General features: G+C 40.9%; 3 protein-coding genes across 3 annotated transcripts in view; 2 read left to right on the forward strand and 1 right to left on the reverse strand.

The window, feature by feature from the left end:
- The window catches only part of LOC105423029 (uncharacterized), a 314,375-nt gene that overhangs the window by 221,545 nt on the left and 65,160 nt on the right, over positions 1-27,670 (forward strand). The window lies entirely within an intron of this gene.
- Positions 12,160-13,364, forward strand: LOC112552559 (uncharacterized). Its single transcript, XM_089075662.1, has one exon. The coding sequence runs from the start codon at positions 12,165-12,167 to the stop codon at positions 13,323-13,325; it is 1,161 nt and encodes a 386-aa protein (XP_088931788.1). The 5' UTR covers positions 12,160-12,164; the 3' UTR covers positions 13,326-13,364.
- LOC148936933 (uncharacterized) lies at positions 23,810-25,910 on the reverse strand. The gene is made up of 3 exons (XM_089075664.1): positions 24,561-25,910; positions 24,376-24,459; positions 23,810-24,268 (listed from the first exon to the last, which is right to left on the reverse strand). The coding sequence occupies exons 1-3, from the start codon at positions 24,645-24,647 to the stop codon at positions 24,077-24,079; spliced, it is 363 nt and encodes a 120-aa protein (XP_088931790.1). The 5' UTR covers positions 24,648-25,910; the 3' UTR covers positions 23,810-24,076.

A 27,670-nucleotide genomic window follows, 5' to 3' on the forward strand; every position in this document is an offset into this window, starting at 1 on the left:
ATAACAATTTTATTATGCAAGTAGAACTCAAATTATCAAGCCTACTTAGAATTTGATCCGTTAAGCTGTTATTGAGCTGTTATTGAGATCCGATAATTTCGAATGCTCGCATCTTGCCGACTCGCATAAAGTTACACAGTAGTGTTCTCGATTGACTTGACACCTGTTTAAGATGACCGAAAAGACATTTTATCGATGAGTCTATTGATGAGTCTATCGGTGATTCTATTGGTAAATCTATAGAACTGAGCGTTGGTAAATCTGACGTATTGTTCAATTGTTTCGTACATTGCTTTTTGGCTGTGACATTAATTTCAGCCATTCATCATCCAGCCAATCTGCATCGTCATCATTATCATCATCATTATCGCTATGTTCGCATTTTTTCTTAATGATATTTTTTACAACATTGGCTTCTTTCTTAATATTAATATCTTTCACAACATTAGCTTCTTTCTTAGTTGGCTGAGATTCCTCGGTGCGATCCTTCGACGATCTGTTTCAGAGATTCAATGATGGGTTTAAAGTGTTTCTCCAGTGCTATATCTTCCTCTATTTTACTAGTTTTTAAAGTATGGTATTTTTTGTGAATCAAATCGCTCGTTTTCACAATCTCTTTCAAAATCCTCTCACCCAATCCTTGTTGCTGTTGTTCATCTTCGTTACCTAGTTGTCGGCAACAACTAACCACGTCACAGTACCGCAAATTATCATTAAATCCTTTTCTATATCGCCCATCTGTAAATGTACTATCCTTGTCTATTACTAGGAATCCATACTTTTGCTGCTAACAAGTACGACACAATTCACAGAATCCTCATACGAGATGTCAGTATTTACGTGAAATACATGTTTCAGGTACCATCCTGTTTGAATAAAATTAACTAAGAAATTAAAATTAATTAAGATTCGCGTTGTAATGTATAAGATGCTTCGATATCTTTGCGTAGGTCTGATAGACGCAATCGATGTCGGCGTGCTGGCCCATTGCAAAGTATTCTCTTATAACGTCTTGCTTGTCGCATGCCACATCATCAAAGATAAAAATAGGATTCAGAAGCGCCTCATTCAGTAAAATGACATCGCTGTTATTGGAGAATGTAAAATAACCAATTTCTTTTATCGGCGTTAATAAATTCCCCAAGTATTGATATTTCGGTTATTGCAGCGATTTCGAGTACACGTATACGTTCTCGAAACGTACACCATGTGGACTTTCTAGCAAACTTATCAACACACAGTTTGATGGACCACAGATGATACCGCGTATAGAAATCGGTAGCATTTCCATACTTGCGTATCTTCTCAGACATTAACTGTATCTTGTCATCGAAATTCGTCACTTTAATTTCGCCATTGGTTTGTGACTGCGGCACGAACCGCATATTCTCTCCACAATGATAAAAATGTAAACAGATAATGTCGAGGAGGGCTGGCCTATTTATAGAGGCGCGTAGAGCGAAACAACTTAGTAAAAAATGTTTCTCATCGTATCGAATAACTGTGACATATGTACACATATTTAATCGCCGAACATTTAAAATATATACCAAAAGTTGTTCTATTACGAGAGTTTTATAATTGCATCGATCAATTGTGGAACAAGTTACTCGAGTATATAAAAGCTGATTCGAAAGTTCAACAATATCATCGATGTCTAAAACACTATAATTTACCTTCTCATCAAACTCATATCGATGGACTGGCACCACTGATAAAGAATTATGGCGAATGTCAGCGAAGCGTACGGGTTGTGGCTTATTAAATCACATGATAAATGCACTTCCTTTTGAATTGCATATCCCAGGATATTAGTTTTGCGATCCAGGAACGCATCTAGAAAAACGATTTGCTAGAGGCATCAATCCATTAGATGCGGCCTATCATGAGCACGATATAGCCTATTCAGATAACGACGATTTCGCTAAACGACACATTGCCGACAATATACTCGCTGCGAAAGCGCGAAAACGTATTACTGCGAGAGATTCGACTTTTGGAGAGAGAGCTGCTGCTACAGTCGTTTGGGTTGCTATGAAAGCTAAGACGAAAATAGGTATGAGTTTGAAAGCGAAAAAGACAAAAAAGAAATCGACAAATGTGAACATCGAACAAGCGAATACTTCCGGTAACGAAACGTAGTGGTATTCTGTCAATCCTGCCATTGCTGGGAGCTCTCGGTTCATTGATTGGTGGAGCAGCGGGAAGCGCAAAGACGGTGAGTAATAACAAAGCTTCAAAACGTCAGCTGGAAAAATTAAAACGCCATAACCGCGCCATGGAAGATCACAGACTTCATCTCGCTTCTTACAAGCATAGAAAAGAAATATCAAAAAAAAAAATCAAAAAAGCAGTAAAAATGTCCAAGGGTGTAACTACTAATGTACAACTGAAACAACTAGCCAATCGTATGTGCATTCCATATTTTAGAGGCGTACTGCATTATCAATAGGAGGACTATATAGATATTTCGACTGTTTTGGTAATCTTCGACTGCCGAGGGAATTGATGCGGTATCTAGACGTGATACAAATCGTGTATAATCACACGCCTTAACGTTACGATCAAATGTGGGTAACTGTGTTTACAATTTTTACGAATGATTGATACCCAATTTAAAGACAGATATTGCACTATTTAAATTCAGTATTCGTTCAAAACATGTCACTGATGTTTACGTTGACAGGCAAAAGTAGCATCCTCGTGGCAAACTACTTTCCAACCATAGATTTGAATGATGATTACGAGCTCAGCCTGATAGACTTTGAAACTTATTATACGATACCTAATGTAAATTCAAATAATAAATTTTACAAAGACGATAAAATTCACAAAGACTTTGACAAAGACGATAAAAAAAATGTCATTCCCGAAGGATCATTCAAAGTGTATGACATTGGCAAGTATCTGAGATGTGAAATTTTAAATTCTTGTCTTGATGATGTTGTTGCGAGAAAGAAGACACATCTCAAAGATGAAGTACCGACGAGGTACTCGCTGGTGATTCATGTTAACAACAATACGATGAAGCGCGAGATCAAATGCACCTATCGAATAAATTTCGTCAAACCTGACAACATAGGATCGCTGTTAGGATTTTCATCGAGTCGTATATTGGAGCAACAACAGTGGCACGAATAGAATGAATCGATAAATATCATGAACATAAATATCATTCGCATCGAGTGCAACGTGACCGCGGGTGCATACAGCAACGACAAGAGTGTGCATACGATGCATGAGTTTTCACAGTACGTACCGCCAGGATATAAAATATCGGAAAGGTCAACGCAGATCATTTATTTGCCAATCATCGCACGAAGCATTACGGATTTGACGATTCGCGTTGTGGATCAAAACGGTCAATTGCTTAATTTTTGGTGGAGAGGATTACCGTTAGATTGCATGTACGAAAACGACAACAATAACGTGAGATGCTTGTGTTGAACGAGCAGGTGAAACAAACAAGAGACAATTTTTAATGAAGAGACAATCAAGAATATTCGATCGCTCTATAAAAAGAAAAAACTCACCGCATCAAATGTTGAATTTTTGAAATCACTGGGATTCATCGTACGAAATATCTGAGATGGCTGATATCTTGAACATTGGAGGTCAATCGATCTTTGACGATCGCTTTGTCAAAATGGAGACATACATCCCCACACATACAATCTCTATGTTAATACAACATTTGGACATAGTGATGAAATAAGAATACCCATACAACAGCAAGATTTGTATGCATTGCCGTCCGAAAGTTTTCTCTACGTTGAAGGAAAATTGATGATATAGAAATTGAATGATAAGAATGAAAATAAGCCAAAATTTGGAATTAATTGTATAGCGTATTTCATGTTTGATGAAATTCGATATGAACTTAATGGTGTAGAGATTGATCGCAATAGAAACATTGGAGTCATCAGTCTTCTAAAGAACTATGCATTGAAGTCACTTGACAAGTCAACTTTACACCTCTGTGGCAGTGCTGGAATTGTCCTGACTGACTCTAGCGTGAAAAGTGTAACGACATGATGGATACTTTAATTTTTGTGTATCGCTCAACATATTGCTTGGCTTTTGTGAAGATTATAGATGTGTGGTAATTAATGTTTGTCACGAATTGATTTTGATACGAGCGCACAATAATAACAATTGTCTTGTGGGAAATCCTGCGATGGAACCAAAACTTATTTAAAGTAATGGCGAATGCCACGTTATGTTGAACGAAGTTAATAAACTATCCATGCTGCGGATCTTGGAAAGCGGACGATATCTGAGTATGAGTTTCCGTTCATGGGATCTGTATGAATACCCTTTATTGTCAAACACGACGGAACACTCTTCACTGCAACTCAGCTAGGAAAATGACACATTTTTTTGCTCTGTAGATTGACAGAAAAAATAACATGAATGCATATAAATATCAGTTCGATCACTGTAACTTAACCAACATGAAACTTTATTTAAACTCAGAATTTTATCCGTACGATGATTTAGATTTTGACAGATATAGATATGCTGTTTTATATGACATGTATTTACGCTTCCATACATCTTATTATCAAATTGATAAACCGTACCACAAAATGCTACACAACTATTCCAACTTTAAGCATTTTTGTTGTGCAATCATTGACTGTTCGCGGCAAAATGAGTTCATTAAAAGCGCCACCGTAGATGTGCGTTTAGAATTTGAATTCAATATACCAGCGAATACTATCGCTTATTGTCTCATACATGACCGTGTAATTGAATATAATCCATGTCCAACGTAGTACGCAAGATAACATAAATTGCAGCGCTGGTATATAAGAGAGAATAAAAACTGAAATCTTCTGCTATAAGATGCAGTCTCGAAAAATTGCTCGTCATGATCGTGTCAATTTATGAATCTGGAAGGATTTATTATTGAGAAGAGATTTGTCATGAAGAAAGTGACGGAGAAAGAGGTTCTTACATATTACATTTTCACAAGCCCCGTACCATGGAATTCACTTACAAAGTCTGAAAAGTCTTGCGCTTCCTGGTTGATTGCATATCATCATAGATCGCAATAGAAAGACGGGATAGTCCGTACAGCATGGCGAAACGTCTGATTACAACAGCTGTGTTTGGCATGGAAGAGAATGAAATTCTCTTATACATTAAGGGATACAAAAAACTTATGAAATTCTCATATACGTTAAGGGATACAAAAAACGAAAATGATTGAAAGATATGCTCGACGACGGTACGAGGGATGACGTAATCATCGAGATAGATATGGATTACGAAGATATTGAGATCTTTGAAAGATCTTTCTAGATATTAATGATACTTTATGATGTCTAAAATATTCGAAACATTATACATTACAGAATGTATTTAAAATATTTAACTGGTAGTCGTAACGACAGAAAAATTTGTGAGATTTGAAAAATAAAAATACATAAATATTAATATGTTCTTTTTATTTATTTTTTTTTCCCTGTAATTAAGATCAATAGTGTATATTGAAAAATATCATTCTTTCAAATTTAAAATTTTTTAATAAAATAGAAAAATAAAGACTGAAGAAAATATATTAATTTATTAAATTAGTTTTCCCTTCTCCACTATTTTTTATGATATTATTATTATTATTATTATAACAATAATATTTATATTAACTATTATCAAATAATCAGATGATAATCCAAAATAGTCCGCCCGCCTGAATCGTATATTTTGTATTTATGGTACAACGCAGTTTAATTGACGTTGATAGTAGTTTAAATAATTGTTGATAGCCGTTCGAGAGTAATATGATAGTAATACAACGCAGTTCGATCGACGTTCAATATGATACCATCCGCTTGTTTCACATAATCATGGGTTGATGTTGATAGTTTAATAATAATTGATAGTCGTTCGTTAGTATGATTATTCTCCCCATTCTTTCTTTCAATTCAGCATCAGCGATGGCGACGGCAACGACGGCGGCAGGCGGCGGGCGGCGGACTCCGCACCGTATGAAGTCACCCCTCGCTTCGCAGATCCCGCGCCATATTCCCCTTCTCTTAACCCGCACCCATCGCTTATGGAGGCGCGCGCGCGCGCGCGCGCGCACACACACACACACACACACACACACACACACACGCGCGCGCGCGCGCGCGCGCGAACGTATCATATATGTATATCTCACTAACACATAGTGATTTAGAACCGGCCTTATATATCTACTGAAGATGTTATCGAGCAATTTCAAAAAACATTTTCTTCTTATATTGATGAATCAAGTGACTCTGATAACGATGCAGATGACAATGAAGAATCAAGAAATTTGGCAAATAATGTGTTATTTGATAACAATGATTCAAACGTTTTATCATCTCGAGCTGGTGTTTTATGGGCTAATATCACCAATGAAAAAGATAGAGGCAGGACATCAGTTAAAAATATATTCAGGCAAAAAAACAGTCCGACATCTTACTCATTTCAAGATGTCGAAGAAAATAAAGCTATTAGTGCATTTAGATTGTTTATTGATGAACCTATGTTACGTTTAATTAAAGAATATACGGAAATTCATAGTAAGAATAACGATATCAATTTTGAAATGACTCTTGAAGAATTAGAAAAATTTATAGAACTTCAAATTGCGAGAGGAGTTTTAGTTGCAAGAAATACTCCTGTAAATATGTTATAGAATAAAGAATCCATCTATATTCCATAAGATCATGAGTAGAAATGCTTTTGAAAAGCTTATGAAGCATATGTGATTTAACAATTTTGAAAGTTGCAAAGTAAAAAGAAAGACAGATAAATTTTATTTAATATCTGAAATATAGGATAGTTTTACAGAAAATTGTCAAAAATGTTATGTACTAAATTTTGATCTTACAATCGATGAACAACTTTTTCCATTGCAAAACAAGATGCCCATTCATTCAATATATGGCTTCCAATCAGATAAATTTGGTATCAAGTTCTGGTTTCTTGTAGACACAAATTCTAAATATCTTTGTAATGCTAATCCATATTTAGGTAAAGATCCAATTCAAAACACTTCTCAAAATCTTCCAGCCCATGTTTGTTTCAATCTCATGAAACCATTATTGCGAAAAGGTTATCATGTATAATTATTTTATTAGTTTACAATTAGCAGAAAAACTGAAGGCTGAGAAAACAACAGTATTGGGAACAATTAGAAAATACAGGAGAGAAGTTTCTATAGTGGAGCATATAACGAAGAAAAAAAACTCTTCATTCTTGCGATTTATAAAATCTCCATGTATTCTTACTATTTATAAAGGCAAAAAATTAAAAAATGTCAAAACAAATGAATTAGACAATAGCCAATGGCAATGTTTTTCAACATTATTGATTTAGCATGCATCAATGCGTATATTGTTTATTGTGAAGTGACAAAGTCGAAAATATCACATCGGGAATTTTTGATACAATTGATTAGTGACTTATCACTATCACTGTCAAATATAAAGTTGTAAAAATCAAAACAAATCTTTTCTTCAGTGTCGTACATGCGGAAAAATATGTTGCGAATCTCATACAAGAAACAAAATTACCCTCATTGAATGTATAAATTGCATATAAAAAACAGGAGTATTTTTTTCGTATTAAAATTTTAGCGTCATAAAAAAGATTGAAAGACTGATTTTTCCAACGCACACGTACGCCCGCGCGCGCGCGCAGACGCACACACACGGACCACACGCGCACACGCACGCACACACACGCATCACACACGCACATGCACGCATACACACACGCACACGCGCGCGCGCACACACATGCACGCACCACACACGCACACGCACGCATACACACACGCACACGCGCACGCGCGCACACGCACACGCACGCATACGCACGCATACGCACGCATACGCACACGCACACGCACGCATACGCACGCATACGCACACGCACACGCACGCATACGCACACGCACACGCACACGCACACGCACACGCACACACACACACACACACACACACACACACACACACACACACATGCATATGTAAAATAAATATTTTTAATAAAATATTAAGCACTTCTATTTGCGATCAAAAGTGACCGCTTAGTCCGTTTAATAAGTAAGAAATGTTGATACTTCTAATATTAACTATCACCGTAGTAGGAATATAAGGCGGGTTCTAACCCAGAAGCGTTGAGGAGGGTGCGGGTGTGCGGGGGGAACGGCGCGCAACCGAGGAGCTCCGGGGCGGGGGGAGGGGGGGACGGCGCGTGTTGGGCGACCCATTGAATGTAAACAGCGTCGACAATTGATACCTTCAGAGCACCGTGATAAATAATTGCCAAAAGATAAATAACGAATTGGACGCGTGGACATGACGTCAGAGGGGGGAGGGGGCCGCCGCCGCCGCCGCCGCCGCCGCCGAGTAAAAAATAAATATCTGTCTCGTTTTTTTTGTTTATTTTATTGGGTGATTATTGTGTTATTGAATATTTATTGTATATTATATGTTAAAACAAGTACATTTCTTCTGTTATTGGTTTCGGCGCGCAACCGAGGAGCTCCGGGGCGGGGGAAGGGGGGGGATGGCGCATGTTGGGTGACCACCGTCTCCGCCGAGGAACGGCGCGCAACCGAGGAGCTCCGGGGCGGGGGGAGGGGGGGATGGCGCGTGTTGGGTGACCACCGTCGCTGCCGAGGAACGGCGCGCAACCGAGGAGCTCCGGGGAGGGAGAGGGATGGGGGACGGCGCGTGTTGGGCGACCACCGTCGCCGCCGAGTAAAAAAAAAATATCTGTCTCGTTTTTTTGTTTATTTTATTGGGTGATTATTTTTTTGTTTATTTTATTAGGTGATTATTGTGTTATTGAATATTTATTTTATATATTATATCTTAAAACAAGTACATTTCTTCTGTTATTGGTTTTTTTTCTACTATATAATTTTTAATACATTTTTCGCAATCTAATAGTTTTCTTAATTGTAAAAGTGTTTTATGACATTTTATACATTGTGTTTTCTCATGTATATTATTATCATTAATACTCGCGTGGCTATGCCATTTTGGAAGGGGTAATTTTTTAAAATTTTCTGCGCCTATTTCGGCTGGATTAAAACAGTCTCCACATATCTTGCGTTTAGGTGGTACGGTTTCGTAAAATATACAACTATAGTATTGTACTCGTATTGTATTAAATTTGTTTGGGCCTCTGATGCATTTCAGTTCCGGATCTCCCAGCATTGTGGTATAATTTGTTTTTTGGTTTTGTGTTTTCTGTATCTTAAAAAAGAAAATAAAAATTTATTATTATATTTATTATATTTATTTATTAAATAATTTTTAGTTACTTACAGTACAATCAAATTCTGGATCGTGTATTTGTTTCTTATAATTTTCCATTTCTTTTTCCTCCTTTTGCATTTTTATATTGGTTTTGGTATGGTATGGTAGAATGAGTCCGTCTCGTACGAGGAACAGAATGATTCTGAGGGATTTTTTCAACAAGGGCTCTTGACCCTTAGCTTATGCTCTAGTGCCAGGGCCCTTAGCTTACGCCCTAGTGTCATGGCTCTTAGCTTACGCTCTAGTGCCATTGAACGTAAACAACATGCGATTGAATCGACGATTGATGCCTTCAGAGCACCGTGATAAATAATTACGAAAAGATAAATAACGAAGATGATATAAAAAATTGGACGCGTGGACATGACATCAGAGCGGGGAGGGGGGGGGGGGGCCGCGCCCGCCACCACCGTCGCCACCGCCGCCACCGCCACCACCACCGAGTAAAAAAAAAAATATCTCTCTCTCTCGTATTATCTCTTCCGTTGCGGCTCTCTCTCTTATGGCGAATGTTATTTTTTCTAATTATTTTATGGTGGGGGAGAAAGAAATGAAAGAAATATATGTTTTTTGCATATTATATATGTTTATATTTTTAAACAAATTGAATACATTTTTAAGTGTGAAATTTTTTTATTCACATGTGTTTTTCTTATACACTAAAAACTAAAGCTAACAGCTCGCAATCGACGAGTTGACGTCTATCGAATGTATCGCAATCGCGTATCGCGTTCGGCACTTCCTCGGGATCTGTTACAACAGACGCGATGTTGGAGAATCGCGTATACTTGGTATCGATCGTATCGACGAATCTGACGAGTCGATCGAACGTCACATCGATACATTCGTCCAGAGCAAACATTCGACGTAACGTTGATTCGATCATCGTTACGCGTACGTTCAAAGATTCAAGACGTACGAGTGTAACGTCGTTTATCAGACAAATTCTGACGGTTAACGGTCCAACGCTTATAAAATTGTCTTTGTAATCATTTCGCAGCAATTTATAGATATTCCATCGCTGCTCGTAGAGTCCCTTCCACGTTTCGAGAGACAGTATCAATTCCTGTCCCCGATGATCTCCCAGAGCGATCTCCACGTAGCTCGGTGGACCAACGTTGATTCCAATTTCCAGAAATTTGTAACCCGTGGCCGTCAGAGTGTAACGTCTGCTCAGTAAGCGCACCGCGCGACGCTCCACCGAAATACTGTGAAAATTAAATATATAATACTGCACAATATTGAAAAAAGAGAAAAAAAATAAAAAAATGCAGGTGAAACTTACGCGTTACATTCCTTCTTTTGTTTTTCGCCATTGTACGGTGCATTGTTTCCTTTGGCAGAATACATTACGTGTTGTTCGAACGACGGAGGAGCGGAGTACCTTTTGTTTTGTCGTGCAGATCGTTCGATGGAGGAGGACTGATCGCGTAAATTTTTTTTGACATGGCAAACCGTTAATCCCCCCACCTTTCCCCTCCCCCTTTTTTCTAAGAATTTCATTGTTGCAATCAAACATGTAGCGACATGTTCGCAAAGGAGCGCGATTCGTTCAAATTTTTTTCTAGGAAGAGCCCGTGAAAAGATAGCTCTTCGTAGAAATCGACGTACGTGTCGCGGCGTGTCAAGAGAAGCGTCGATACTCCGGTTACTATAAACAAATCGGGGAGATTTATGATGGTTTTTTTTCGCCGAAATCGGCGTACGTGTCGCGGCGTGTCAAGAGAAGCGCCGATACTCCGGCTGCTATAAACAAATCGGGGAGACCTATGATGATGCTCCGACAAGGGACAAAGAAATTGTCGATGATATATATAATGGGTCATGCGGTGTGCAGGATCACAGTAGATGGAAGTCTAATATGAAAAAAATAGTTGACGGTGAAAATGGATAATGTGTTGAATATAGAAAATGTGTTTAATATGGATGAGGAAGACTTTGTGGATATAGTGGACGAAGTGTTTGAAAATGAAGAAGAAATAGAAATAGAGATTGACAATATTGACATTGATATTGAAGACGAAGAGCACGCATTGTCTGACGACAGCAATTACGTAAGTGATCAAAGTGATGACCTTACGGATTATGCAGAAAAAATTGTTACCCGTTCGGAACTCCTTGCGTTGAATAATAATAAGTATTGTTCAATACAATTTTATTATTCAACGGGTGGTGCACTAACTCTGTGTGCCGAATGCATGGTTCGTCTGGCGGACACTGACATTGGAGTATTGTATGCCGTTAGGAAGCACGAGATAGATACTCTCAATGCGCTAAACAGCCGATTTTGCTCCAATTGCCAACAGTCCGTCTGTGTGATAATGCCATGCAACATGTGCCCAATTTGCACAAATTGAAAAAAGACAATATTGTGAACGAGGCATATGCAAGTGGAAGAGTGTGATGTGATATAAAAACAATATGGAAAGATCATTGGAAGAATTAACAAGTTCTCCGTTATGGGATTCAATCTCTCATCTATCAGTGAACGTGGCGGTGTATTTTATAAAGAGACACTATACCTCAACTCCCCATTTCCCGATTCCTCGTCCAAGAGTTAAGGGACGCTACAATTCGACTCTCTGCTTCTCCGCTCCTTCTGAGAGAGCGGAAATAATTCTGGAAGCGTGCACATATTATCATTATAGAGGACACGCATACAATATATTACTACCTCTCTCGCGGCAAAAAGTAGCAGAGATAATTCCAAGAAGCGATAATCATATATGGTTGTTCTATTCCCATCAATCTCCGGACATGGCGGAAATACAGCGCTTTGTATACTGGCTTCGAGTTAAAGCAGCTATAGAAAAAAGAAAAAAAGAAAGTAAAAAAATGTAAAATTGTTTTTTGATGAGACAGTACAACAATTTAAAAGAATCACGATTTTGCAATATGGAACACCTAGAGCGAGTGGAACGCGAGCTGCTGGAGCAGTGCAGCCAAGTCGCTACCTTGGTGGAGTGTTTCGCGTGGTTGCAACGATGTGAGGAGTGCATCGAACAACTCGAAGAACTTAGCCGTGTTAAGCGTCCTCGACTCACCGTTGCAAATAGACAATCTGCAGTGGCGAGGATCGCGCGACTCGCGGGTGCAAAAGTACAACTAGAAAGACGTTTCGTGCACGTTGGTGGTGAGTACGCGAGCACCAGTAGAGACAATGGATCTCTCGTTTGGCGAGAAATCGATACGGCATTTGAAAGCCGTATATTGACTGGTGCGGTGATCAATGTGGACTATATCGAGCCGCGACAATTTTTAGAAGACGCTGGTGGTGTAGTGCTCGAGCGAGTGCGAGACATTATACAAAGACACGATAGTGTGAAAGTGAACACTGCATTTAACGGCGAGTTTGTGACGGGCGATAAACGCGCGAACAAAAGTATAAACACTAAAAATAGTGAACTCTTTCGAGTGTCAAATTTGGACGAGTGGTACGAGCAGCACGTCATCGAACCCACGTTGGCGTCGCTCGAAGAATTCCAAGAACGCGACAGTGGATGGGCGTTGTCGCGAATTCTAAATTTGACTATAAACGTGAACAAATATAATCCAATGCACGCGGGATGTTACATCGAGTTACCGCGGGAAATTATGTTAAAGCGAGCGGTAATTAACGTGCAGTCAACGGATAATGCGTGTTTCGCATGGTCAGTGGTCGCGGCTCTGCATCCGGTCGAAAGGCATACAAATCGGGAATCGTCGTATCCACATTATACGACGGTGTTAAATCTCCAAGACATTACGTTTCCGATGACGTTGAATCAAATTAAAAAGTTCGAACATCTCAACGACATCTCAATCAACGTCTACGGTATCAAGGAAAAGGAGATTCTCCCGATACGGCTGACATCAAGGAAGATGGAGAAGCACGCAAATTTATTGTACGTGCAGGATTCGCGCGACGACAACGCGGGGCACTTTGCGTACATTAAAGATCTGTCCCGTCTTGTGAGCTCGCAAATAAACAAGAAGAAATGCAAGAAATACTTTTGCGACCGGTATGTATTTTAACAAATTTTATTATTTCTCTTATAAAATCTCTTATAAAATTGTTTATTAAAAAAATCATATTTTCTGTTTGCAGATGTCTACATTACTTCAGTTCGTCTGAAAGATTGCAGTCACATACAACGGATTGCGAAAAGATGAACGATTGCGCCATCCGACTGCCGAGCGAGGACGACAAGTGGCTCGAATTTAAGAACCACACGAATAAGGAACGACTTCCATTCATCGTTTACGCGGACTTGGAGTGCGTACTACGGCGAACGGAACTGGCAGAGAGGGAAGACGCATCGTACACCTACCAGCAGCACGAGGTATTTAGCATCGGATACTACGTGCGATGCTCGTACGACGACGCGTTGTCGGTATATCGATTTCGTCGCGACGAAGATTGCGTTGCGTGGTTCGTTCGGCAACTCGAAGATTTGGCGCATCAAATAAAAATTCTGTTATCCGCGAATGTCCCCATGGAAACGTTGTCGAGAGAGCAGTGGGAGGCATATCGTAGCGCGACGCGTTGTCACATTTGCGAGAAATCATTTGCGTCGGATGACACGCGGGTACGCGATCATTGCCATCTTACCGGTCGTTACCGTGGTCCCGCGCACTTAAATTGTAATCTAAATTATAAAGATTCGTATTGCATTCCCATAGTATTTCACAACTTATCCGGTTATGACGCGCACTTTATCATCACGGAAATAGCTACGGCGTTCGAAGGCAGGATCGACGTGCTGCCGATAACAAAAGAAAAATATATTTCGTTTACAAAACACGTTAAAGATACCACCGAGAGATCAGATTCGCGAACTTGCGTACGCTTGCGATTCATAGATTCGTACAAATTTTTAAATACCAGCCTTGATAAATTGGCATCTTTTCTAACGAAAGAAAAATTAAAAATTTTACGTTCCGAATTTTCCACGGTCTCAAACGAAAATTTTGATTTGTTGACGCGCAAAGGTGTCTTTCCGTACGAATACGTGGATCGCGCGGACAAGCTGCAGGACACGCACCTACCACCGCGCGAATCGTTCTATAGCTCGTTGACCGGTGACACGGTGTCGGAGAACGATTACGCGCACGCCGCGAACGTCTGGCAGCGGTTCTCCATCCGAACGCTCGGCGAATACAGCGATCTATATCTCAAGACCGATGTCTTGTTATTGGCCGACGTTTTCGAAAATTTCCGCGAAAGTTGCGTCGCGAGTTATGGACTCGATCCCGCGCATTACTACACATTGCCAGGTTTCACGTGGGACGCCATGTTGAAACATACGCGCGTAAAATTTGAGTTGCTCACCGACATCGATATGGTTATGTTTATCGAACGCGGTATACGCGGCGGTCTCAGTCAATGTTCCGGCAGATACGCGCAGGCCAATAACAAATACATGCATTCGTACGACCCGTCGAAACCGTCATCATACCTTATGTACTTTGACGTAAATAATCTGTACGGATGGGCGATGTGTCAACCGCTGCCCTATGCCGAATTTCGATGGATGGAAGACGTTGAGAACTTTGACGCGAGCGCGATCGCTCCGGATTCGTCTACGGGTTATATTCTCGAGGTCGATCTCGAGTATCCGCATCATTTACACGATCGACACACTGACCTACCTTTCTGTCCGGCGCGCGATAAACCACCCGGCACGCGGCAGGATAAACTTCTCGCGACGTTATACGATAAGAAGCGGTACGTCATCCATTATCGCAACCTGCAGCAATGTACGCGCCATGGTCTTCGTATCGCAAAGATACATCGCGTATTACAATTTGCTCAATCCGCCTGGCTTCGCGATTACATCGAACTCAATACACACTTTAGAACGTACGCGAAAAATGATTTTGAGAAAAATTTGTACAAATTAATGAACAACGCGGTATTCGGTAAAACAATGGAAAATGTGCGCAATCACGTCGACGTTAAACTTTTGACCAAATGGGACGGACGGTATGGCGCGGAGGCAATGATCGCGAAACCAAATTTCCATAGCCGCAGCGTCTTTGCGGAAAACTTAATCGCCGTCGAAATGCGTAAACTCGAGGTAAAATTCAACAAGCCGATTTACGTGGGTATGTGTATACTCGACATATCGAAAATCTGCTTGTACGAATTTCACCACGAATACATGTCACCGCCGTATCGCGAGAAATGTAAGATCATGTACACCGACACGGACAGTCTCGTATACCACATCGAGTGCGATGATGTGTACGAGGCGATGAAACGCGATATCGCTAGATTCGATACGAGCGATTATCCGACGGACAACGCGTACGGGATATCTCTCGCGAATAAAAAAGTACCCGGTCTAATGAAGGATGAGAATAACGGTGCGATAATGACGGAATTCGTCGGACTCAGAGCGAAGATGTACGCGGTGAGGGTGGACGGTAGAAAAGACATTAAAAAGGCGAAAGGTGTAAAGAATAACGTCGTAACGCGAACAATAACGTTCGACGATTATACGCGGTGCTTGAACGAAGAGATCGAAATGACTCGTCGCCAGTCGTGTATAAGATCCAAGCTACACCAAGTATACACGGTGTCCGAGTCGAAAATCGCTCTGAGTCCGTACGACGACAAACGATACATCGTACCGGATTCGACGGAGACGTTACCGTGGGGACATTGGCGGATTCCGTTGTAATATATATATATACATGTTTATACAATGTACATATATTTTTATATTTTTTATATAGTTTATATGATGCATATATGCACGTATGTATGTATGTATGTATGTATGTATGTATGTACCTATGTATCATATCTGTGTATGTATGTATGAACGTATGTATTCTTGTAGTTTTATACTGTTATATATGTAGTATAGATGTATGTATTTTTTGTAGTTTTTATATGTAATTTTTATATGTAGTTTTTACAATAAAATTTAGTTGTTCAAATTTAGTTGTTCAAATTTATTTTATATATAATTTATAATAGCAACCAAGATCCTGCTGAGGAATTAGCTTTAATTCTCTCTTCGATTTTTTTAATTTATACTCGGCTTAATACATATAATTTTACATGTGTTCTCGTAAGTTACATACATGTATAGTTTAAAAAAATGTAATGGAAGAAAACAATAATAAAAAACTCTTTGTATACATGTATACAGTGTATATTTATTTTTTAATACATTATAAAAATAAAAAAAAAATGATTTAAATCACACTGCTTTTGTTTATCCATGAGTTATGCGATCTATCGAATCCCAGCCACTTGACGTAAACCTTGTCTCCCTTCCTGCGTAGTACTTTCTCCACGAGATACACGTCCGGATGAGTCGCGCGATGCAATTCGTGCTCATAGAACGCACCCGCGACCGATTTTCCGCGATAATCCTCGAGCAGATAAGTTACGGGATTAGTACGTTGCACTTTAACGATCTTAAACACCTCGGTGGTCCAATTTGGCGTGTAACCTTTTTCGAAAAGTGTCTTGTACTTGCTCACGCGTACCGATTCGCCTACTTTGAATTTTGCTGGACCTGCGATCTTTATCGCGCTGTATACCGTATCCAAGAGTCTTTTGGCGATCGCGGGAGTTACGTCAACGGGTCGCATGCCGATAGTACGATGCTTGCGCGCGTTGTAATCTGACACGAGACGCGGTAGCGCGTCGACCCACTTGTAAGTGCCGTTGAGCGTAAACATCTTCCACATGTCGTTCTTAAGCGTGCGATTGAATCGCTCGACGATCGATGCCTTCAACACCGTATACGTGGAATAATGATTAACGTTGTGTTTGTTCAAGAGTTGTTGCACATCAGCATTGTAAAATTCCTTTCCCATATCCGTTTGCAAGTTTCTCGGGCATCTTCCGCTCTCTCGAATTATCTCGGCGATAGCGTTAGCCGTCTCGCTTCCGACCTTGCTCTTGAGCGGTACGGCCCAGGCGTACTTGCTCAACGCATCGATGACGGTGAGTATGTAGTGATGACCTCTGTTGAAACTCGAGTACGGACGCATCTCGACGATGTCAGCCTGCCACAGATCGTCGTATCCCCGAATTATGACACGTCTTCGTGGAAAATTTCTCCTCGCCGGAGCGTGCAATTCCTCAACGAGTCGTCGCCTCTCGGAGCTAATATTTTTTTCACGTCCATCGGATCGCATGTTTCAACGATGTTTAATAGTAAAGATAAGATATACAATTTAAAATTGTTTTTTTCCTCACTGACGTTAATCGACTGGCTCGTTTCATCGATACGCGATTAATTTATAATAATGCCGGCTTCGCGAAGTTCCTCGATGATCGACAGCATCTCGTTGTCGTGAGCGTTGTTACCAGCTCGGTGCGAAGCGTCGAGCAATCGGAGTCGATCCACCAGTTCGTTGGGATCGTCCCAATGCACGTAATCGATCTTGTTGTCGTTTAACTTCATGGCGGTTGGTATATTGCTCACGCCTGCACCCTTTTTACGCCCGCTACTTCCATACGTAGATACGAGCGGAGCGATGATGTTAATATACTTCGATCCCCTATTGCCCTTGATGGGATTATGGGCGCTGTGACCACGTCTATGAGCATTTGTTGTTAACAATATACTTTTATACGTTTGTTTGTCATCCTCGGTAAAAACCGCGTCATCGGGAAGTCTCTTGAAGATCAATTCGTACAATCCTGGTGTACCATTGTATCTCACATTGTCTATGATTATGGAGTCATTTTTGTCAACGTCAAATTTCTTGTCACCAAGCATCGCACCACTGTCTTTATCAAAATAAACACCGTATACGCGATCAAATGTATCGTTTTTTCCATTATCATCGAGAAGAGGGCTTACGTACTTTTGCCCTAATGGTCCCAGCTGATTATGCAACGCTTCTCGACCTTGTTGCGTTTGCAGACTCTGTTTGATGGTTGTTTCGAATGACGGTTCACTGGCGTCTTTTGTTTCGAAAACATCTTCCTTTTGCAGGAACAGCGGTGGTTCTTTCAGTAGATCTTTCGATGATTGTATCGGTGTAATCGTATCGAACACGAGTGAATCTGACGCGGCTTTCAATTCTTTCGTTGTACGTTGTTTTTTAGACTGCGGCGTTAATTTCAACCATCCAACATCCGTCCAATATGAATCCTTGTCAGTAGTAGTAGTAATATCGTTATCGTTGTCGTCATCGCTGTCTTCACGTTTTTGTTTTTTCTTAATACCGAGATCCTTTGCTTCTCTTTCAATCGATTGAGATTCCTCGGTTTTTTCAACAATCTGTTTTAGAGGTTCGACGATGGGCTTGAAGCGTTTCTCCAACGCTGTATCTTCAGCTATTTTACCAATTTTTAAAGCGCGATATTTTTTGCGAATCGAATCGCTCGTTTTCGCAATCTGTTTCGCTATTTTCTCGCGATCTTTGGTGTTATCCATGTTGCCTGCTCCACGTATCGACATCGATTAACCACTTTACGGTACCGCGAACGTATTAAATTCCTTTCTGTATCGCCCATTGATAAGCGGACTGTCCTTATCTATCACTAGAAATCCATACTCGCGCTGCCAACAATCGCGGCATAACGCACAGAATTCATCGTATGACATGTCGGTATTCACGTGATCGTTGTAAACATGTTTCAAGTTGGTACCATCCTGTTTGAACAGAATCAGCAGGTTCGCATTGTCGCGTATCAAATGTTTAGGTATCCTCGCGTACGTCTGACAGAGATAGAAGCAATCGACGTTCGAGTGGCGGCCCATCGAAAAGTATTCTCTCACAGCATCTTGCTTATCGCACGCAACGTCGTCGAAGACGAAGATCGAATTGGGACGTGCCTCGCTCGGTGGAATGACGTCACTGTTGTTGGAGAACGTAAAGTAGCCGATTTCTTCTATCGATGTTAGTAAATTTTCCAAGTATCGATATTTCGGTTGTTGCAGCGATTTCGAGTATACGTACACGTTCTCGAAACGTACACCGTGCGGACTCTCGAGCAAGCTTATGAGAACGTTGGTTTTACCACAATTCGACGGCCCGCAAATGATGGCGCGTATAGTACTCGGTAACATTTCACCGTGCTTGCGCTCCGTCGCGATGTCTCCCATCATTCGCGCTCTCTCGTCACAGTTCGCGACGCGTATCGTCAGCGGCTGCCGTACAAATTTCATGTTCGCACTGCGTTATCTAGGCTTCGATCGAACGCCTATTTATAGGCGCGCGAAACCACGAATCGCTCAGTAGCAAAAATGTATCTCGCGCTGTCGCATCCCTCCGATATTCGGGATTTGAGCGCTGAGCAGTTGCAATATATACCGAAGGTCGTACTGTTACGCGTGTGCGGTAATTATATCGATCACGTGTGGGACAAGCTTCCGGAGTATATAAAGGCGGATTTGGAGGTTCAAACCTATCGTCGCTGCGTCGAGCATTATAATCAATCGTGGGATCGAGATCATATAGACGGTCCTGCACCGAAGATAAAGGATTGTGGCCTATGCCAGCAACAGCGTCAAACGAAGGCTACATTGGAGGTCTGCTCAATCGAGCGATAAACGCGCTTCCTTTCGAACTACATATCCCCGGCTATCAGTTTTGCGGTCCGGGTACTCGGCTGAAAAAGCGATTAGCCAGAGGTGAAACGGGCATAAATCCACTGGACGCGGCGTGCCGTGAACACGACATTGCGTATTCTCAGAGCAACGATCTCACCGACAGACACGCGGCGGACAAGGTACTCGCCGATAAAGCCTTAGGACGCGTCATCGCGAGAGATTCGGCTCTGAGCGAGAAAGCTGCAGCTGCAGCCGTTTGGACAGCGATGAAAGCCAAAACCAAGATCGGCATGGGTATGAAGACGAAGAAAAAAACCGGCAAAAAAAAGAAACGAATACTTCCAACGGCGAAACGAGGTGGGGTGTTACCGATTTTGCCAATTTTGGGCGCTCTCGGGTCCTTAATCGGCGGAGCGGCCAGCGTGGCGAAAGTGATAAACGACAGGAAAGTCGCGCAACGTCGCGCGATGGAAACGCACGGACAGGGACTGTATCTCGCTCCGTACAAATACGGACGAGGACTGTATCTCGCCCCGTACAAAGGCGGACGAGGCGTAACAGCGAAAAAAAGAAAAAAAGAAAAAAAAACGCCAAAGAGACGATAAAAATACCTACGGGTGTAACCACCAATGTACAATTGGACCAGCTGGCGAAGCGTATGCGCGTACCGTACTTTAGAGGTGTTTTCATGCGTGACGCATTACCGATTAGCGGCGCGCGTCGAAATGAAAACGGTATCGTAAATCTGGACGACACGACGGGCCCCGGTACTCATTGGGTAGCGTACGCAAAGAGAAACAATCGCGTTGTGTACTTTGACAGTTTTGGTAATCTTCGACCGCCCAAGGAACTGATACGATATTTCGGAGACGATGCTACGATAGAGTACAATCGAACGTCCTATCAGACGTACGATCAGAGCGTCTGCGGACAGCTGTGCTTGTGGTTTCTTCTCCAAAACGGTCGACGCGCGTGAATTTATAAAGTCCGACAAAATGTCGCGGCGTCTCAGTATTCGTCGAACGCTTTTTCCATCATGTCGCTGACGCTTACGCTGAGCGGGAAGAGCAGCGTTCTCGCGACAAATTACTCTCCAGCCATAGATTTGAGCGACGATGACTACGAGCTTGGTCTAACAATTTTGGAGACTTATCACACGATACCGAATGTAAACGCTTCGAATAATACATTTTATTTTGGCAAAGACGATGCAGAAATTACGATTCCCGAGGGTTCGTATGAACTGCATGCCATAAATGAATTTTTGAAACGTGAGATTTTACGGAAACGTCCGCGACGCGACGCGCCCGAGGGTAACGCTGGTGACACCGCGCGCGGCGATGACGAGATTGGAGAATACCCGATAGTGCTCCGCGCAAATTACAACACGATGAGATGTGAAATTAAATGCGCCTACAGAATAAACTTTAACAAGCCTCGTAACATTGGATCGCTGCTGGGTTTCTCGAGGCGTATACTGCAACCGCGAAAGTGGCACGAATCGGACGTGTCGATCAACATAATAAACGTAAACATTATCCGTGTAGAGTGCAACGTGACCGCGGGCGCATACAGCAACGACAAAAGTGTGCACACGATACACGAATTTTCACCGAGCGTGCCGCCAGGATATAAGATATCGGAAAGGCCGATGCAGATCATTTACCTGCCAGTCATCGTACGGAGCATTACGGAGCTAACGATACGCATTGTTGACCAGAACGGACGATTGCTCGATTTCAGAGGAGAAGAGATCACCGTCAGATTGCACGTACGACGGCGACAGCGATAACGCGAGCGTGACATTTGAGATGCTCGTGTTGAACGAAGCGAAGCATACGCAGAGAGATAACGCATCTTGTTTTACAAAGAAAACATCGATCGACAATATTCGCTCATTCGGCTGCATCAAGAAGAGGAAGAAACTTAACGCGTCGAACGTTAAATTTTTACAAGCTTTAGGATTCGCGGTGCGCAACTTGTGAAATGACTGATATCCTAAATATCGAAGACGAGCCAATCTTCGACGATCGCATCGTCAAGATTGAGACTCATGCGTATAACCCGTTCGCCAATACGACGTTCGGGTACAGCGATGAGATAAGAATACCTATACAGCAACAGGATCTGTACACATTGCCGTACGAAAGCTTTCTATATATCGAGGGAAAACTAACGAAGAACAGAGTTGTCGAGGGATCTGATGTGGTGCTGGGAAATAATTTTGTCGCGTTCCTGTTCGATGAGATTCGATACGAGCTTGATGGTGTGGAGATTGATCGTAACAGAAACGTGGGCGTAACCAGCACGCTCAAACATTACGTAACGACATCATCCGACAGAAGCGTGATTCTGAGGAATGCCGGTTGGGATGCGCATACCAGCGCGGATGGATATTTTAACTTTTGCGTACCTCTCTACGCACTGTTGGGATTTTGCGAGGATTACAGACGCGTGATAATCAACGCTCGTCACGAATTGATCTTGATACGATCTCGTAACGACAACAATTGCCTGATGGGAAATTCGGCGTTGGATCCCGTGATCGACTTATTCAAGATACAATGGCGAATGCCGCACGTGTTATTGAGCGAGATAAAAAAACTATCGATGCTGCGCACTTTGGAGAGCGGACGATACTTGAGCATGGCTTTTCGCTCGTGGGATCTGTACGAGTTTCCGCTGTTACAGCGTACAACCAAGCATTCGTGGGCCATCAAGACCGCTACTCAGCTCGAGAAACCGCGATACGTCATCTTTGCTCTGCAAACAGGTCGCAAAAATGTCATGGCTGAGGACACGAGCCGATTCGACGACTGCAATTTAACCAACGTGAAACTCTATCTGAACTCGGAATGTTATCCGTACGACGATATGCATCTTGATTTCGACAAAAACAGATGGTCCGTGTTGTATGAAACATACGCGCGTTTCTGCAAGGGTTACTACGGATACGAGTATCTCGAGCCGAGTCTCACCGTCACGTCTTTTCTACATAACGGTCCATTCGTAATCATCGATTGTTCTCGACAAAACGAATCGGTCAAGAGCGCAACCGTGGACGTGAGATTGGAATTTGAGACTAAGGAGAACGTACCGATGAATACCACCGCGTACTGCCTCATTATACACGATCGCGTGGTTCACTACAATCCGTTGACCAATGTTGTACGCAAGATCACCTAAGAGCATCGCTGGCACATGAGAGAGAGAGACAATAAAATCTACGATACATCGAAATCGACCGCAGTCTCGAAAAATTGCTCGTCATGGTCGTGCCAACGTTCGTAGACCTGCAAGGTTTTCTCGTTGGAGGACAGTTTGTTGTAAAGGAGTTTGCCGCTCTCAGAAAACGGACCGTTCTCTCTCACTATATTTTCGCAAGCCCTATACCATGGCATTTCCTCGCAAGTGCCGACAAGTCTCGCGCACGTTGGGTGATACGTCATCACCATAGACTACGATGGGACGACGGAACGATTCCATACAGCAAAGCTAAGAGTTTGATTACAAAAGCTGTGCATGGAACGGAAGAAGACGACGACGCCGACGACGACGACGACGACGATGACAGCGATGCTGTCGTATATGTCAAGGGACACGAAAAACGACAATGGCTGTGGAATTTACTTCTGGACGATGAGCGCGTGTACATCGAGACTCTGGATGCTGATTACGAAAACGTAGATTCTCTAAACAATCTGGACGCTGATAATACTATGCGATGCGGATATCACTATACTAATTGCGCATTACAAAATGTATTCAAATTATTTAATTGGTGGTCAGATAACCATGAATAAAATAAATATGATATACGAATTACGTTTTTTATTTCTTTTCCATGCGTTGATAATTCTAACGATCGCCGTACCGCTTCTTATCATATAACGCCGAGAAGTTTATTTTGTCGGGATGACTCGCGCGCGTCGAGCAGGAATGTAGGTCGGGGTGTTGGGCATGGACATGAAAAAAATTGAATCACAATTTAAAAAAGTGAAAAATTTTTTTAATATTTATTTAATGCAAAAGAATAATTCATACACTTTTATTTATTGTTTATACTATAATATTTATTGTATTATATATGTATTATATATTGTATTATATATTATAATATTTATTGTATATATTGTATTGTATTGTATATATTTGTGGATCTATATTATTTATGTAACTATTCAATTATGTAATTATTCAAAAATAATAAATGAGAATATCCTATAGACTGTCCACCACACTGTTATCCACTGTTCACCACACTTCTTCATCCTCTTCATATGGACGTAACCCAAAGAGTCTCTGCAGATCAAATACGTCCTCGCGAGTAATTTCTTCCCATAGAAAATGTAAATATTCCTTGTGTTGGCGACGCTGATATCGTATCCATCGCCGATGATTGATATTCATAAAGCCATTAATCTTGATGTCATATATGCATAAGTACTGCAAAAAATAATAAAAAATCTCAATTTCACACAATTCATTACATATCAAATAAAGGAAAAAAGACAAAAGAGAGAAAAAGAAAAAAAGGAGAAAAAGTTACGTACTCCATTCGGGTGGCGTATTTGAATTTTTATTAGATTTCGTACTTGTACAGTTTCCACGATTGCAATACCATCGAGATATAATGTCTGTCAAATTACAAAAATATTGAGTTTAATATTTTTTTACAATATTGAGTTTAATAATATTTTTAAACATTAGAAAGATACATGTGAATAAATATACTTACTGCTTCCGTTGGATAAGTAATTTTTAACACATCTCTAATATACGCCAAATAATCGAATTCCTGTGATGTCTTTTTGTCATTTGCCATTTCTTCTCGTTAGACACTACGCGATACTTTTGCGTTTTTTGTATGCACGCTTTTCTCTCTCTCTCACATTAGACTTCCATCTACTGTGATCCTGCACACTGCATGGACCCATTATATATCATCGACAATTTCTTTGTCCCTTGTCAGAGCATCATCATAGGTCTCCCCGATTTGTTTATAGCAGCCGGAGTATCGGCGCTTCTCTTGACTCGCCGCGACACGTACGTTGATTTCTACGAAAAAAAGCCATCATAGGTCTCCCCGATTTGTTTATAGTAACTGGAGTATCGGCGCTTCTCTTGACTCTCGCCGCGTTCAGTCTCATGAGTCTTGTGGAGGCATTGAAACGTGGCCTCCATAATAATTTTTGTGCGCAAAGAAGCACTAGTGCGTAAAAAAACAATTGTTTTTTGCGTGAAGAACTTTGAGTGCAACGCAATGGAATTACCACGCGTCATTCTCCGCGCAAGATTCAACGGAGTAGAGTACCGTGGTACCTTTATAGTATTTGTGGAGGAACAATGCATTTATTATATTGATAATAACCCTCTCATTGGTGCCACGCAATTGCCATGGCTAATACCTTTATACGAATATATTCATGCATTGGCTTTGGCACAAGAAGAGGAGGAAGAGGAGGAAGAGGAGGAAAAGGAGGAAGAGGAGGAAGAGGAGGAAGAGGAGGAAGAGGAGGAGAATAATTATTTAGAAGTCGCCCCCGCGGGTTAATCTCGCGATATGTGAATGAAGTCTCCCTCCTGCGAATAATCCGGAGGGAGTAAAAATTATTTCATGGATTATTAACATTTTTCTTTTTTTTGTGTGTATTTTGTTACAGTGACCGAGTGCTTTTTTTTTTCTTGGATTTTGTTAAACATTTTTTTGTGTGTATTTTGTACATTTTTTTTCTTGGACATTTCTTTTTTGTACTTTTTAAGTGACTTTCGTACTGACTTTTGTACTTTTTTTTAAGTGACTTTCTACCTCAACCTGGTGAGTCTTTTTTTAATTTTTTACTCGGCGGCGGCGGCGGCGGCGGCGGCGGCGGCGGCGGCGGCCCCCTCCCCCCTCTGACGTCATGTCCACGCGTCCAATTCGTTATTTATCTTTTGGCAATTATTTATCACGGTGCTCTGAAGGTATCAATTGTCGACGCTGTTTACATTCAATGGGTCGCCCAACACGCGCCGTCCCCCCCTCCCCCCGCCCCGGAGCTCCTCGGTTGCGCGCCGTTCCCCCCGCACACCCGCACCCCCCTCAACGCTTCTGGGTTAGAACCCGCCTTATATTCCTACTCACCGTAATACGGGTTGGGTTAGATTAGATTCCACACGGAACGAAAATCCTCCAATAGATATCCATTAAAGATCCACCATAGAGGTTTATAACTTCCATTGGACGGCCATGAAACCTTCATTAGACGTCTATTGGAGATCTATAGTTCCGCGTTTTTAACCTCTATTAGACCTCCATGTAGACGTCTCATGGAGGTTATATGGATCAATTATGGATGTTTTATACGATTTTGAGGAAAATTAATAAACACACATTGGAGACTTTATGAAAAAGTTATTAATAATTATTAACAGAATATTAAATATATCAATTATTTTTTTATATTACATTATAATTAAAATACTAAATAAAATTTAATTTATGTTATAAAATAATCAGAAAAAGTTATGTAAGAATTTAGACGACCGTAAGCGGTCATGAAAGAGATTCGGAATATAAACAGCTAACAGAGAGGAGCCGTCGTGGTCGTGCAGACTAAGTGTCGGATTGGTAGACGAGGGATCCCGAGTTCAAATCCAATCTCCGTTAATTTTTTCCGAATCTAATAGATATCTTTCAGTTAATAAAATGAATTTTATAATGCTGAACAAAAATATTTCTACGAAGGCATGAAAGCGCATATATATGTATATATATGCAGCGTGCAATGGAACTAATGAAATTTTTTTTATCTTGCAATGTTGGTAACATCGCACATTTTTTCGGAAGCCATCGTCCACCCTTCCTTCTGGTATACTAACTCGAACTCGCTTCACCTAATGATCGGCCGAAAATTGTTACTGAATGATATCATAAACTAAACTTGCAATTTTGATATAAAAGTATGACAGATCTTCGATTAGTGAATGTTATCACATTGTCATTTGCTTTAAATAGTTCAACATCAATATGATTGCGTATGCAATTCTTGTAGATAATTTAATTACATAAAGTTGTAAAAATTATATGTTATATGGATTTTTATTGTTATGTTTCATGTGAGAAATGTTTATAAATTTATATATTTTATTTGCTCGTTTATTTGTTGTACTAAATACATGAGATGATTTTGTTTGAAATACGTTTTTTATGTTTGGTATAATCATTTGGTATAATCATACACAATTAAATAAGACATATGCAATAGCTAAAATTAAGAATATATATTTATAAATAAATTTTTAATTTATTTATAAGTATATATTTTTCATTTTTATCACAAAATAATCATTTACAAAGAGTCTAAAACCTCTAATTAAGATCTATATATGATCCATGAAAGTTTTATAAAACATCCGTAATTCATCCATACAATCTCCATGAAATATCTACATAGACATCTAATGGAGATCTAATAGAGCTAATAGAGCCATTGGAGCTCCATCATGGAAGTAATACGGATTTCCATTAGAGGTCCATCTGACTTCCATCATAAAGATAGATGTCGCATGGAGGCTGTAAAGGTTAATGGACGTCATGTTCCGTGTGGGATCTTTTGATAGCGGGGTTTTACTAAAGGGGGACGGAATATACTATCTTCACGCATACACTTTTCAACGCGAAATAAGATTCCACATTAATTTACAATTTTTCACAATGATATTTAACTATTACTGTGATACGAGTTGGGTCAGAACAGGTTTTTTTGGCGTAGGAATGTAGGGGCTCCACCCCTCCTCCGCCGATACATACGATCCGTTCTATATGGAAAATTTTATTAATGCTATAACTGACCCAAACTAGTACAT

The sequence above is a fragment of the Pogonomyrmex barbatus genome, unplaced genomic scaffold (genome assembly GCF_055798465.1).
Source record: "Pogonomyrmex barbatus isolate J1 unplaced genomic scaffold, ASM5579846v1 scaffold19, whole genome shotgun sequence".
NCBI lineage: Eukaryota > Metazoa > Arthropoda > Insecta > Hymenoptera > Formicidae > Pogonomyrmex > Pogonomyrmex barbatus.

Excerpts from the sequence above, each read along its gene's own strand:
- LOC112552559 (XM_089075662.1), top strand. The coding sequence starts at position 12,165 with ATGAGACAGTACAACAATTTAAAAGAATCACGATTTTGCAATATGGAA.
- LOC148936933 (XM_089075664.1), bottom strand. The coding sequence starts at position 24,647 with ATGGCAAATGACAAAAAGACATCACAGGAATTCGATTATTTGGCGTAT. Across the intron at positions 24,460-24,560 it reads TTACTTATCCAACGGAAGCA|ACATTATATCTCGATGGTAT; the intron begins GTAAGTATATTT and ends GTAATTTGACAG. Across the intron at positions 24,269-24,375 it reads AAATACGCCACCCGAATGGA|TACTTATGCATATATGACAT; the intron begins GTACGTAACTTT and ends TATTTTTTGCAG.